Here is a 15,868-nt window from a genome sequence, read left to right as displayed (position 1 = left end):
GAGGGTGGTATTAAAATAAAACCCATAGGGGCGCCTGGGTGGCGCAGTCAGTTAAGCGGCCGACTTCAGCCAGGTCACGATCTCGCGGTCCGTGAGTTCGAGCCCCGCGTCGGGCTCTGGGCTGATGGCTCAGAGCCTGGAGCCTGTTTCCGATTCTGTGTCTCCCTCTCTCTCTGCCCCTCCCCCGTTCATGCTCTGTCTCTCTCTGTCCCAAAAATAAATAAACGTTGAAAAAAAAATTAAAAAAAAAAAAAAACCATAAACACCTCTTATAGAAACACTGTTGCCAAGGGTGAGAATAATAAACAAAACATAGTAATACAAATAATGATAATACTAATGGCTAACAATTATTTTGTATTTATTGCAAACAACATCCTGGGAACTATGCTGATGACTTTAGAAGCATCATATAATTAAGTCTTCATGCTTAATCTCTGAAATGAAACAATGACTATATTTGGAAAGTAAAGAAATTGAGGCCACTAAAACTTACGCATCAAAGATAGAAGTAGGAGTGGAATCAAGTTCTGTTTAACTGTTCAAATCATATATGAAAGGACAGGACAAAAGGAAACAACTACAAGATGACTCTCAAAGCAAGTGAGAAAACCAATAGAACCTAGGAGGTGACAGTGGGCAGCCTCTCCAGGCTGCAGGAGGTTTCTTCCTTCAAGTTTACATCAGAGTTGGGTCTATGTAAACCTAAATATATTTGTGAGAAACGCCACACAACAATTAGGAGGAAGGTTTTTGTAGCCACATTTATTTCCTCACTTCCTTTCTATGTATAAAACCAGGACTTAATCTATGATATGATTCTGGATCTTTGCAGTATTTTGATGAAATCACAGGATATCACAATACGGTTTTTGTAATGCAATGAAAATTTGCATAATTTCTGAAGAGGAAAAAAAAAAGAAAAAGAAGAACAGATAAGGGGGGGGATGCAAAATAAGGAGAGAGAAACCAATACAGGGACACCTAGAGATAAAAAAAGAATAAGAATCATCAAAAAAAAAGAGCCATATAAATGATAAAGGGTAACCAGTACATGTCCAAAAAAATATGGCATGCCCTATAAATTCTACTTTAAATCTACTGACACCAGTTATTAAAAATCACATATAAAGACTCTGATATGCCCTCACTTACCATATAAATTGGATAACAAAGCTTAAGCTTTCAGTCTCTGAATTCATTAAAATATTTACAGAATGGACCCCCTTCCCCCCCAAAAAAATAAACACTGTCAAGCACATTTAAATGTACTAAATTTAATATCACAAGGCGTTTCTCTGCTCAGAAGTTCCATCTATATACATATTCCTTTTTAATTCTTTATTTTTGCAATATTATTTTCTTCACACGGTCATAAATCTGTTTGGTTCTGACTCCGTAGATGACAGGGTTGAGCATTGGTGGCACTACGACATAAAGATTGGCCAGGAGTATGTGGATATAGCGGGGGACGTTATGGCCAAAGCGATGTGTCATAAAGGAAAAGAGGGCTGGTGTATAGAAGGCAAGAATTACACAAACATGAGAACCACATGTGCTGAGGGACTTGAGTCGGGCTTCGCGGGAAGGAAGATGGAAAACAGCATGGAGTATCTGAACATAAGAAAGGGCAATGGCTATGATGTCAAATACTAGGATTGAAATAGCACCCAGGCCATAGATGATATTGATCTTGATGCTGGCACAAGACAGGCGAGCCAGACCCATGTGTTCACAATAGGTATGGGGAATGATATGATTCCCACAGAAGGGCAGTCGCAAAATAAGAAACACAAATGGAATAACAGAAATAAATGACCTCACTAACACACCAACACCAATCACAGAGACAACCTTGTTGGTGAGAATGGTGCTATATCGAAGTGGGTTGCATATGGCCACATAGCGGTCATAAGCCATTGCCAACAGGACTGCCGACTCCATACCAGTGAAGTTGTGGATTAAAAACATCTGGGTGAGACAAGCATCGAAGATTATCTCCCTGAGACTAAACCAGAAGATCCCAAGCATCTTGGGGATGGTAGCTGTGGACAGACCCAAATCAATGGTAGCCAACATGGCCAGGAAGTAGAACATGGGCTGGTGTAGGCTGCTGTCAACCTGGACCACAAACAAAATAGTGAGGTTTCCTATAAGTGCAATTATGTACACAGCGCAAAAGGGAAAGCCAATCCACATGTGGACAGTTTCCAGTCCTGGGATCCCCAGCAGCAAAAAGAAGGAGGGATGAAACTGGGTGTCATTGGGAAGGGACATCTTGATAGGTAACGCATAAGTCCATGTTCTTACAATTATATGTTCGTTAATCCTCAGGACACAAGGTAAAACTCTGCAACGTTTTAAACCTAAAGAAAAATAAGATCATACAATTTTGTACATTCTCTTCTTCAGTTAATTCACACAATTAAAAATGTACAATCAGAAATCCATCTCGAGCAATGTGAGGAAGTGAATTCTCAGTGAAAACCTTTGGAAGCAGTTATGCAGTAGATTATAATAAAACATTTTTCATAATATATTCATCTTTGTTAGCAACTTTCTTTTTTCTTTTTTAATTTGCAATGGTCTCACCACTGGTATTAGGCTAAGATTTTGCCTTAATTCCTACTTCATTAATTATCTTTTGTCATCACCAACATAATTTACTTTCAATTTTGGCATATACAGATTTGTGCTGGCCTATGTAAATAGTTATTTCTGTTGATTCCATTTGGTTAGATGGTAACACATAGGTGTTGACATACAAGATGGGTAACAAGTGTTAATGAACACAGATTCATTAAAATGTAGTCTAAACTATTACAAATAAGTCTTTAGGATTAAAATCCATCCATTTGTTAATATTTATTCATTATTATTACAAAATAAGAAGCAAATGTGCTGGAAACAGAAGCAACTACCATTTTTTTATTTAAAAAAAATTTTTTTAACGTTTTTTATTTATTTTTGAGACAGAGAGAGAGCATGAACGGGGGAGGGGCAGAGAGAGAGGGAGAGACAGAATCAGAAGCAAGCTCCAGGCTCTGAGCCATCAGCCCAGAGCCCGACGCGGGGCTCGAACTCACCGACCGCGAGATCGTGACCTGAGCTGAAGTCGGACGCTTAACCAACTGAGCCACCCAGGCACCCGGCAACTACCATTTTTGAAGGTACTGCCTATTACTTTCCACGTTGTCAGCACCTATGCAAGTACCAGCTCTAATCTTTATAAACACATATAGGAAAACATAGTTAACCATATTTTTACATGTGGATCTGAACCTTAAATAGTTTAAAACCCTTACCAAACGCTTGAAGTGCTTGTAGTTCTGGAGCTGCGGAAAGAAGGTAGAGAGGAAATAATTAAATTGGAATGGAGAGAGATTGGAAATAAGGAAAAGCTGACTCGTGCCTCAGTCACGTCAGATCCACACAGCTTCCCTTTGTCCACACACATTCACACAAACACATAATCTCTTTTAAACTCACATCCCTCTGAATAAGAGATATCAGTGTCTTCATTATAAATCTCAGGCAGTCATTATTTTAAGAGTTAAGATGCATGACAAATATGTTGAAGAAAAGACCAGGTGGCATATTCTGAGCAAGCTGAATCTATCATATCCAAAGCTACCCAAGCTGTTCTACACGTTCATGTACTTTATGTCATTTGTTAGAGTATTTCTGAAGCACCTGATCATTCATTACATGTAATTGTTTTCTGGTAAAAAGTGTCTTTTCATGATTTTATATCATTGGAGGATTCCAGAGGAGCAGCAGTAATTATGATCCCAGTTTCAGTTAGACAATCAGGGTATTAGCCAGACATTGTTGTATGAGAAGCAGAGGCAAGAAGTGTCATGTCCGTGATAAACAACTAATAGAGGGAGTAGTACCATATGGGTGAGGAAAGCTGGAACTCCTGGGAAGAAATGGTAGACACTTGAAAAGGAAGGAAGCTAAAAATAATAGATATTACTTTTTTTTAAGTTTATTTATTTATTTTGAGAGTGAGAGAGCATGCAAGAGAGAGCATGAGTAGGGGAGGAGCAGAGAGAGAGGGACAAATGGGAATCCCAAGCAGGCTCTGCACTGTCAGTGCAGAGCCCCAATAAGGGCTTGATCTTATGCATTGTGAGACCATGACCTGAGCTGAAAATAAGACTCAGAAGCTTAGCCTACTGAGCCACCCAGGTGCCCCTAGATGTTATTTGTAGGGGATGCTCTGTGACATGACTGTAAGAATAGTCTCTCTTCTATAATCCTCTGGCCTTGTAATGGAATGGTGAATAAAAAGGCATGATGTGATCAACACAAGAATAGAAAGTAGGATTCAATTATGGGAGCTAAATTTTCTGTGATTTATCAATGTAAGCAAAGTGCCAATGGCAGATTCTTTTATTAAATAATTTTTATATATTCTTCAGTAACATCTCAGAAGATCAAAATTGTAGGCGATAGTCTCAGAAAGCTACAAAAACAAAACCCAAACAAACAAACAAAAAGGGTGATGCTACTTTTCAAGTAGATTTAAAATCAGTACATTTATCTCTGTCCTCATGGGATCATTTTTGGGGTTTATTACGACACAATACTTTACAGTGCTTAAAAGCATGAGCTCTATAGTTTGACCAATTGTGTCGAAACTCAGTTTCCTGACTTAGTCACTCTATAATCAAAGGAGACTAAATAACAAGCACTTTTCATCTATAAAATAGAGATTAGAGATAATAAAGATTAAAACCCTAAGTATGTTGTTAGTTTTAAACAGATAATTTTTTAAAACACTCTGAACCATGTTCCAAAGATACTAATTATCCATCATTCTTTAGATATCAGGCAGACTAATTTTTCTAAAATGCCCATTGAATGGATTCAGGCTGAAATCCAAATGCTTTTACTAGAATTATATGGTTTTTCCTAATGTAATCCTACTCATTCTCTAAACTTCAGTCCTAGTCCTCTATCCCCTACACTTATCCCATGGCTCTTCTCTTCCTTTCCTATCCCTCTCTTTCCCTTCAGCCATCACTGTGACATAAGGAGGCTCTGTGAGCTGGGAGATGGGGAAGACTCACCAGAATGAGCACCAGGATAGAATCCTGTCTCTGTTTTATCTCAACCTGCTCAGTCTTTATGAGGGTGCTGCTCTTTGCCTGTGAGGAGCCTTTAACAGGAAATTCCCTATAGCCAGTTTTGTAAAAACCCACAAGGTCTCTGAGGAATCTAATTTCTAATTCTGACTCAATAAGAGAGAACCAAGAGGGAGCTATGGCTTCTGAGAAAATGAAGGCAGAATAGCGAGGTTTAAGTCAGCAAGATGACGGAATAAGAGGACCCAGGACTCTTCCCAATACGAAAACACAGATTTAACAAGCATTGATGGATGAAAAGACCTATACGAGAGTTTCGGAATTCAGTTGAGAGATTACAGGATCCTGGTGGCTCATACAACAAGAATAGACAAATGGAAAAGGATGAGAAGAAAAGTTTCACCTGACCCACATCCCCTCTCCCCCAACCTGGCACTATTCTGCGCCAAGAGAGATTCCCTCAGCCCATGAGTTCTCCCGTGGTGGAAAGAGTGTGGTGGAAAGAGTGAGCAAGTCTGCCCCCGCACACCTATATGTGTATCCACACAAACATAGTTCTCATTGTTCTCAATAGCTATGTTCTATAACACTGAACTATGTTCTTGAACACTGAATTAGAAAATTTGGAACCATTCTCTTAGGGGAAATGCAGAGTAAGATTCCTACAAGCATCTTGTCAACATTTTTGTCAATCAGCCAATACATAAACTTTTTTTAAATGTGTGTTTCTGTGAAAATACACCTTCTTTAATACATAGTTCTTACAAATGATTAATTGTACAGTCCTTAAATGATTGAAAACCAGGGGCTTTGGAGGCCACTTATGTTGGTTCCTTCCGCAAAGTCTTTATAGGACAAGCCAGTCTCACTGGTGTTGATACTTGTTTTCCACTTACTCCTTTCCCTGTATATTTAATAGGCATTTGAAGAACTCATCTGCAGCCTCCTGATTAGCAGAACCTGCCTGAGGCCTGAGCTCCAAGTTTAACATTGTATATTCTTTGTTGCCTTTTTTTTTTCAATATATGAAGTTTATTGTCAAATTGGTTTCCATACAACACCCAGTGCTCATCCCAAAAGATGCCCTCCTCAATACCCATCACCCACCCTCCCCTCCCTCCCACCCCTCATCAACCCTCAGTTTGTTCTCAGTTTTTAAGAATCTCTTATGCTTTGGCTCTCTCCCACTCTAACCTTTTTTTTTTTTTTTTTTTCTTTTTTCCTCCCCCTCCCCCATGGGTTCCTGTTAAGTTTCTCAGGATCCACATAAGAGTGAAACCATATGGTATCTGTCTTTCCCTGTATGGCTTATTTCATTTAGCATCACACTCTCCAGTTCCATCCATGTTGCTACAAAGGGCCATATTTCATTCTTTCTCATTGCCATGTAGTACTCCATTGTTTTTATAAACCACAATTTCTTTATCCATTCATCAGTTGATGGACATTTAGGCTCTTTCCATAATTTAGCTATTGTTGAGAGTGCTGCTATAAACATTGGGGTACAAGTGCCCCTATGCATCAGTACTCCTGTATCCCTTGGGTAAATTCCTAGCAGTGCTACTGCTGGGTCATAGGGTAGGTCTATTTTTAATGTTTTGAGGAACCTCCACACTGTTTTCCAGAGTGGCTGCACCAGTTTGCATTCCCACCAACAGTGCAAGAGGGTTCCCGTTTCTCCACATCCTCTCCAGCATCTATAGTCTACTGATTTGTTCATTTTGGCCACTCTGACTGGTGTGAGGTGGTATCTGAGTGTGGTTTTGATTTGTATTTCCCTGATGTCTTTGTTGCCTTTTGACACATTTTCTAGCCAGCCTGTGCCAGCCTAGAAGAGTGATTGTTATTCTGACCTGGAATGATATAACTGAATACCTTTGACCTCCTCACACCAGGGTTGTCCCACTAGGCTTTTTTTTTTTTTAATTGTCATCTCTTGAATCCACAAATTTAACCTCTTTTTCATCGTTTCCATATTTTTATCTCACACTACCTACTGATGTTATTTTAGTACTTTCCAGAGTGACTTCACACACAGATAGACAAGTTTCCTCTTCCTTTATCAGGGTATATATTATATTTTTGATTCATTAACCTTGAACTCACAACCAACAATGCTATAACTCACACTTGAATGGAGTTTATCTAAGATGGTTATTTTCTCCGTAAGGCACATTACAATCTTGCACTTATAAACACTAGAAAAGTATTATTTATACCAGTAAACTCCATAAATGATAAGATATTTACTTATTCTAGTGTGCATCAGCCATATGCATGGGGGGCATTTTAAACAGTGGAATCAACAAAAAACACAAAAATATGAAAAATATGGCATGAAACAGATTGCAAAAGCACTTGTTTATAGCTGAAATGAGAAGTCAGAACCTCACCTTATTCAATCTCTGGGAATGTGACTGTCAGGCAACTCAAATATTTACCAGCTCTTTGCATGCTGCAAATAACTGTTAAAGTGCCATGAGAATTTATTTGACAATAATTTAAGTTACAATTTAAATTGTATGGAGTGGGCAAATTTGCAAGTATGGAAATCCCCATATAATGGAGCCCTGCTGTGTATTTGTAATTTATATGACTCATATCTAAGATGTCCACAAAGAATGTAAGTAAATGTAAAATTAATCTGATAAAATTCCAACCTCTACAACTTACAGATTGGTGAGATTGACACAAAAATGATGTAAAAACTGTTCAGTGCTCTCAAAGGAGCCTGAAATACATTCAAAAGCATAGTAAATCTAGATGGCTGAGAGGATTGCATGTTTATTAAAGTTGTCAAATTTTCCACATTAATGTTTAGATATAATTCAACTTTCACCAAAATCCCATTTTGATTAATTTCATATAATCAAATAAATCTCCCACAAAAATTATTCTGATGAATTGTGAAAAGAATAAGGTACATGTTACAACATGTTATTTAGACTCTGATATAAAATTTTAAAGTCTAATATGACTTAAATATTCAAATGTATATGAATATGAAAATCATGGAATAAAATTAAACCAAATATCAAAGTGATAGTATGGTTGATGTTTGTTTTGTGTTTATATTTTCCTATATTAAAAATAAAAAGACATTATTTAAAGTAAAGGAACTAGACACTTATCTATCCTTTTGTGATAAATACACATGATGTATTTAAGAACAATTCCGAGACTCAAGCAATCCTGCTGAGAGGCGGGCTCCAGAGACACTCCAAAAAACTCACCTTCCCTCTCCCCACCCTTGTTAGATTCTCCTGTTATTAGGTTGTTAGTGCTAAAGACTTAGAACCTGAGTTCTGAGCTCAAATTGAACTCCCAGCGGTTTCTTCTCTTGACATGTGGGGAGGCCACCCCCACTTTATGCCCTTGAGAGCTTTAGAAATCAGAAAACATGTCTATAACTGAGCTTATTTGGAAATGCTATAAGTCTTGAGAGAACTAAAGTGTTCCTCAGACCAACATGTTCATCCTCATCCTCACAGGTCCCCTGGTAGGTAAGGCACTGTTTGGTCACACTCATTTGTGTCATGGGCTGGCTAAGTGGACCATAGCCAAAGAGAAGCCTTCAGGGTTCTAATAGAACAGACAAGCTCTATAAAAAAAACATCTTGTATAAGATTTCTTGGGGCACCTGAGCCTATTTGGCTTTGTGGCACCTGAATAGACTACCTACCTCTGTTTTACCCTGTATGGGCTGAGATTAGGCTGCAACTTTTATTGAGAATAAATTTGTGCATGGGCTTCTCTGCTTAGTTCAGTACATCAGAGGAAGTCTGATGAAGGAAAGGATGGGAGTATAGATGTGTCAGTTCTTTAGCCTGAGTGAATCTATGGTATTTGAGCAATGTCTCATACTGCTCGTGTAGTCATAAATGCATTATGCCATTTTACATTTATAAAACCTTAAGAAGTGCTCATCTCCTAAAGCTTAATGTAAAGATTACAAACTTTGTAATTATACTTAAGTAGGGTTCAAATTCCACATCCTTGAATTCATAGTAGAATAGCTTTGGGAACGTAAATTAACATTCTTAGGCTTTTTTTTAAAGCTGTATTATGAGTATGGTTATCTACCAACCCCCTTCCTTAAGGATTAAATGGGATAATGCCTGAAATGTTAGTAATATACTACCTAATATATGCCAATCCATGTTGATTAATTTTTGTAAGGAGATGTATAGGGGTGTAGAATTTAGCCAGAAGATATAATAGGTTTTTTTTTTAATTTTATTCCTCCCCAAAAGCAGATGTAAGTTTCTTTTCCTCTGAACCTTCTTTTTATCCATCCTATAATCAGACAAGGAATGAAATGCTGAAAGAATTCAATTTTGTTAGAAACTAATCCCTGGGTATATCTTAAAGATTTAATATTAGAATCAGGAAAACTGTTAATGCACTATAGTGTTTGAAGATAGTGTGCACTATAATAAATTTATAGTGATTCCACTGGTTGTCTTAAATTTAATATTGAAATTATTTACCAGAGAAATAATAACATTCCTTTGTCTTTTCCTTTTTTCTTTTTCTTCATTCTTTGGAACAAGCAAATATATGAAAGTACATGGCCTCTGCCAAGTATTTTTTTTGCAATATATATATTTACAATATAATATATTTATTTGCATTATATATATATATATATATATTCAATACAATAAATGAGAAAACATGCAGAAATAGACAATATGACAAAAGATAGAAGACAGGTAAGTATACATATCATAGGAACACTTGAGGGATATCAGTGATGGTTCAAAGTTCCCAGAAAAATAATCTCACAGGAGCTGATATGTGAGTAGAGTCTTCAATTCTAACAAAATTACTAAGGGTTTGTATGTGTGAAGAAATGCTATGACAAATAAAGACACAGGGTTACCACCTTCATGAAGTGAGTAGATGACCAGTTCTCCAAGGAGAGAAATATAGGAAAGGTATTTCAAGGGGTTAGAAAACTTGCTAATATTTTACAAGACATAGAAAGCTACATCTTCTTTGTAACTTCTTGGGTTGTACGTTTTTCTGATAAATACATTTGTAACTCTGTATTATTTACTTACATACTTTAAACAGAGCCCATATTTTAGACCTCTCCTACATTGAATGTATATCCTTTTTAGGTTATTTCTTATGTTTATAAAAGTTTTATTATAAATGTGTGTGTCTACACCCACACCCATACATGCATACACACACACACACACACACACACACACACATATGCTTAATTTTTGCATGTGTGTCAATGTTAATGGAAAAATAAAATTTATGCTTCCTTTTTTCATTTTTCTGTCAGTTTGCAAAAATATACTTTACTTATTCTAAGTGCTTCTGAGTATTCTAAAATATAAATATACCACAGATTTTTAAGTTCAGTATTACTTTACTGATGGGCATTTTGAATGTTTCAATATTTATTCTTTTACAGGAACTTTTACAATAAAAATTACTGTATATACTTCCACATGTATATATGAACATTGTCCCCTGAGATGTCACGTAGTTAAATTGGTCTGTCCAAAACTTTGTTTTTAATAAGAATGATCACTATACAATTTTCCACTAAGAGCAGGTTCAATTTTCTCCAATCAATGGGGCATAAGGATCACTCTTTAGCCCAAACCTCACTAATGCTTGTTTTCATCATTCCTGAAATTCTGTTGGTTAAAAAATCCAATTCATTTCCTGACACATTGTTATCAGCCCCACTCTGGCCATCATGCTAAATGAGTTCCATGTCAGTGTGAATGAACTTCCTCCTGGTCCTTCCAAAGAAAGTCACACATCCTCCCAAATTTTGGTATTCCCTTCTCAAAGCTATACACTATCACTTGGCATCTTGGCATGAACTAATATGACTAAAATCTAAAAGAAAAGGTATATTTTCTATTTAAAACTTCCTATCATCCCTCCTGCCTTTCTAACCTGTGTCTTACAACTGTTTCTAAGTCCTCCAAACCCATGACTCTTACACATTTTTCCCCACATGATTCTACATATACATTTACAAATACATGTATCGTAATGAAAGAAGAAGTTAGTTGAAGGAGCCATTACATACAGTGTGGTTTTGATGAATTAATCATACAGAAATTCCACTAAGCATCTAAACTTATTTTTATTTTTTTATGTTTTTATTTAAATTCCAGTTAGCACACAGTATAATATGGGTGTTATATGTAAGTACTGAATCACTTATCACAATATACCTGGGACTCTTACATATTTTTTAGCATATTACTTTTTACATATTACTTTCTTCTCAGTGTGTAAAAGATTTTGGATTTTCACACATTAAGCTCCAATTTTTGGTGCCTACATATTTTCCCTCATATAGCATCCATAGATCAGCCACATTGTAATTACAACTGTGAAATAATATCTGATAATCAGATATGATGATGAAATAATTCATAAATATTTACAGACATTGGAATTATTTCATGACCTGCAATTCCCTGCATTTTGGTTTACTTAGCTCATCAAAGGTTTCAAAATTTGCAAGCTATTATTTTTGTTTGTTGTAGAGGAAAATACACCAAGAGAAAGCTAAAACATCAGGCACTTGTTATGTCAGCATACAATAAGACTGATGTCCATCCATCAACCTTCATCCTCATTGGCATTCCTGGGTTGGAGGCTGCCCACATCTGGATCTCAATCCCCTTTTGTGTGGTATACCTTTTGGCCCTCCTGGGAAACTGCTGTCTTCTGTTTATCATTAAGACAGACCCCAGCCTCCATGAGCCAATGTACCTCTTCCTCTGCATGCTGGCTGTGGCTGATCTGGTTGTGTGTACTACAGCTGTACCAAAACTTCTTAGCCTTTTCTGGTTCCATGATGGAGAGATTCGCTTTGAAGCCTGCCTCACTCAAGTGTTCCTGATTCACTCTTGCTCTACCATGGAATCTGGCTTCTTCCTGGCCATGGCTTTTGACCGTTATGTAGCCATTTGTAACCCATTAAGACATTCAGCTATTCTGACACATGCTGTAATTGGGGGGATGGGTCTAGCTGTAGTACTCCGGGGCACAGCACTTCTCAGTCCTCACCCCTTCCTGCTACGTTGGCTTCCCTACTGCAGAACCAATATCATTTCCCACACCTACTGTGAGTTCATGGCCCTCATCAAGATTGCCTGTGCTGAGACAAGAATCCGTAGAGCCTACAGCCTCATTGTTGCCTTCCTTACTGGTGGCCTGGACTTCATATTGATCATTTGTTCTTATGTTCTCATACTGCACACTGTCTTCCACCTCCCATCCAAGGATGCCCGATTCAAGACCTTGGGTACCTGTGGCTCCCATATCTGTGTCATCTTAGTGTCTTATACTCCAGCCTTCTTCTCTTTCCTTACCCACAGGTTTGGGCACCATGTGGCTCCCCATGTCCACATATTTGTGGCCAACATCTATCTTCTGGTCCCACCCATGGTGAACCCTATTATCTACGGGGTAAGGACCAAGAAGATACGGGACAGGTTTCTTAAATTTTTCACTTTTTCAAAGCCTGTGAAATAAGTCTTTTGTGTTGATGAGTAATATATGAACAAATGTTATGTTATCTATCTTAGAATGTGTGATTTTTTTTTAATTTTTTAATGTTTATTTATTTTTGAGAGAGAGAGACAGAGTGTGAGTGGGGGAGGAGCAGAGAGAGAGGGAGTCACAGAATCCGAAGCAGGCTCCAGGCTCTGAGCTGTCAGCACAGAGCCCTACGTGGGGCTCAAACTCACAAACCACGAGATCATGACCCAAGCTGAAGTCGGACGCTTACCGACTGAGCCACCCAGGAGCCCCAGAATGTGTGATTTCTTCATAAAAATCCTCTTTTAATGGTCAGAGGGCTAAGACTTTTCTGTGGGAAGTAATTCTTCCAAAGATACATTTTATGTTGTAACAATCATTACCTACAGGCAAACATATCACTGAGTATGCCTCTTTACCAAAATATTAAAGTATTATTTCCTAAAAAACATAAAACTAGAATCATCTGTGGCTAAAAATAAGAAATTTAAAATTAACATGATATATAATCACATATCTTTGGTTTATCATCTAAGACTTACTACCAGGTTTACAAATTCCATCTTCCCCCCCGTTTTTTTTTTTTTTTTTGCCCCAATAATTCCTTTTTGATTTATGTCCTTCTTTCTCAAGTACATACCTCACCACTTAGTGAGAGTTTCTTGGTGCTAACTTCTGTGTTCTGTGTTCATCTACAGTTTTCTTTAGTTCTTCTTGAATGATACTGTTCTCTTGAATGGTACATTTCCATTCTCCAGTTACTACGTTTCCTTAGCTTTTTGATGTCATTATCCTACAGTCTTCTAGAATCTATTATTACTTTGAGAAAACTTATTGTTGGCCAGATTGTCATCAATTTGTAGGTAATTATCTTTTCTGTATTTTTTTTTTCTGTCATTAAATGCTATTGCTTTGGTGTTTTGTAGTTTCACATGGATAAATCTCATGGGCAATATGCTAAGTGACAAAAGATCACATACTGCATGATTCTGTTTAAATGAAACTTTAGGGAAGAAAAATTAGTGTTGGGGTAGCATTTAGGCATCCATGTTTTAATGTTCTGTAGGTGATTTTACATGTGGCTAAAACTGACCCACACCTGGAGCAGCTGGGTGGCTCAGTGAGTTAGGCGTCCAACTCTTGATTTTGACTCAGATCATGATCTCACAGTTCTTGAGCTTAAGCCCCACATCTGGCTTTGAGCTGAAAACGCAGAGCCTGGTCGAGGTTTCTCTCTCACTCTCTGTCTCTCTGCCCCTCCCTGGTTTGCTCTCTCTCTTTCTCAAAAAATAGACACAAAAAAAAGTGATTAAAAAAAATTGACTGTGAATTGAGACACAGAGACATTAGTTGACCACAGGGAAAATATTTTAGTCAAGTACCTCACCCTTCAAGCTAAAATGTGAGGCAAATCAACATTTGTTAAGCATTTACTTAAATAAGCTCTTTATTGTAAGTTTATATATATATATATATATATATATATATAAGCTGTTTATTGTAAGTTTTATATATATATATATATATATATATATATATATATATATTACTTAACCCTGATATTTTTTAGAATTAATTATCATGATAAGTAACTCAACAAACTTGTATTCAACGGGCTAGTTTAGAGGAGCTAGGATTTGAAGTTTGTCTAGCTCCAAAGCCATAATTTTCTTATAATGTCACAATGAATCCATATACAGCCAAATCAATGCGTGGGACTCCTAGGAACACAGCACCTCACAGGCTGAGGTATCAAAATTGTTGCTACTGCTCAATTCATTCTCCATAACCACATTCAGTTTCAATCCATTTAGCTAATATTTACTTGTTCATCACAATTCACCAAGGATATAGAAATGAGTAAGGCAAGGTTTGTAATCAGTTTCAGAGTCTCAGAGGTACACATGATCAATATAGCCTTTCTTCTCCATATGATTCCTGATAATACTGAGACTGAAGAAAGGTGTGGCTAATGTGAGTTCAAAATATCATCTTTCTTAGTTATGAAGGACCTAGTCTATTTTGAAGGACCTAGTTTGGTTCAAGAGTCAGTGAACATTCTATAGAGTGCCTAGGTGGCTCAGTCAGCTGAGCATATGACTCTTGGTTTAGGCTCAGGTCATGACCTCAAGGTTCATGAATTCAAGCCTTGCATGGATGTCTGCACTGACAGTGTGGAACCTGCTTAAGATCCTCTCTCTCCCTCTCTCTCTGCCCTTCCCCTGCTCACATTCTCTGTCTCTGTCTCTGAAAATAAATAAATAAAAACATTTTAAAAATTTTAAAAAGAGTCAGTGAACATTCTAACTAAACCCCAGAGTTAGGCATATATTCTGAATCAGAACAGTTATACTTACTATATGGAGGAACACCAGAGAACATATGACTGCCTTAGAAAGTTGGGAGGTAGGAGGGCATGGAGAGAGAGGTCTTAATAAAACTTATTGAGTTTACTCCCACCAAATTTTCAAGTCTACAGCTTCTGCCTAGCACATAGTGAATAAGGGTATATATAAAATAAAAAAAGATGGACTTTACGATACATGAACATCCAGAATAGGCTAGAAACATTTTGTTCCAGCAGTCTGATAAAGTTGATTCAGACATGCAAACACTTACTTTTAGTATAATAACATGTAACACTTATATAGTGTGTACATTCTCATAACCACTCCTGAATTCTTTACATATATTAATCCATTAAATTCTTGTGCAAACTAAAAAAGATTTGTAGCCTTAATATCCTCACTTCACAATATAAGAAAATGGAGAAATGGAGAAATATTTGGCTTTCTCATAGTTACAGATGGTTAAAAAGGGAGACAGGATTTGAACCTAGGAAGTCTGACACCAAGTTTACATTCTCAGCCACTACACTGCATTTAGTCACATTACACTCTGATATAGCAATGTGACAAGTGCGATGATAGACGTAGAAGACAGATAAATAGTCATCCAAGGCCATGGAGTTTAGAAAGTCAAAAACAGTTCCAGAAGATAAAGACATCAGGAACATCAGACAGGCAACTAAACTAAGTTCCCTGTGGATTAGGTCAAGTCAGGTAGGTAGAGTGTGGTGTGGGGAGTGAGGGGAGGGAGTGTTAAGAGTGGTGTCCAGTTTTGAGTTTTGAAAGCCAATTCTGCTTTCAGTCATTTCACTTCCTATAGTTTATCCCATTTTCTTCATCTAACAATCAACCAATTTGTTTATTAACCAAGTTTCAAGTTTCTAGAATGATAGT

General features: G+C 37.2%; 2 protein-coding genes across 3 annotated transcripts; one reads left to right on the top strand and one right to left on the bottom strand.

Annotated features, from left to right (window-relative positions):
* Positions 1 to 1,341: 1,341 nt before the first annotated feature.
* On the bottom strand, positions 1,342 to 7,026 carry LOC123602457 (olfactory receptor 52E2-like). 2 transcript variants are annotated; one of them, XM_045486942.1, is made up of 2 exons: positions 7,000 to 7,026; positions 1,342 to 2,253 (listed from the first exon to the last, which is right to left on the bottom strand). In XM_045486942.1, exons 1-2 carry the CDS (start codon positions 7,024 to 7,026, stop codon positions 1,342 to 1,344), a joined length of 939 nt encoding a protein of 312 aa, XP_045342898.1. The 2 variants fall into 2 exon arrangements, with proteins under 2 accessions (XP_045342898.1, XP_045342899.1); XM_045486943.1 differs by lacking the exon at positions 7,000 to 7,026 and having other exon boundaries at positions 1,342 to 2,413.
* Positions 7,027 to 11,645: 4,619 nt separating this feature from the next.
* Positions 11,646 to 12,620, top strand: LOC123600423 (olfactory receptor 52D1-like). Its single transcript, XM_045482482.1, has one exon. The coding sequence runs from the start codon at positions 11,670 to 11,672 to the stop codon at positions 12,618 to 12,620; it is 951 nt and encodes a 316-aa protein (XP_045338438.1). The 5' UTR covers positions 11,646 to 11,669.
* The last annotated feature ends 3,248 nt before the right edge of the window (positions 12,621 to 15,868 follow it).

Source organism: Leopardus geoffroyi, chromosome D1 (assembly GCF_018350155.1).
Source record: "Leopardus geoffroyi isolate Oge1 chromosome D1, O.geoffroyi_Oge1_pat1.0, whole genome shotgun sequence".
Classification (NCBI taxonomy): domain Eukaryota; kingdom Metazoa; phylum Chordata; class Mammalia; order Carnivora; family Felidae; genus Leopardus; species Leopardus geoffroyi.
Note: the sequence above shows the minus strand (reverse complement) of the source record. Positions and strands in the feature narration are given on the sequence as shown.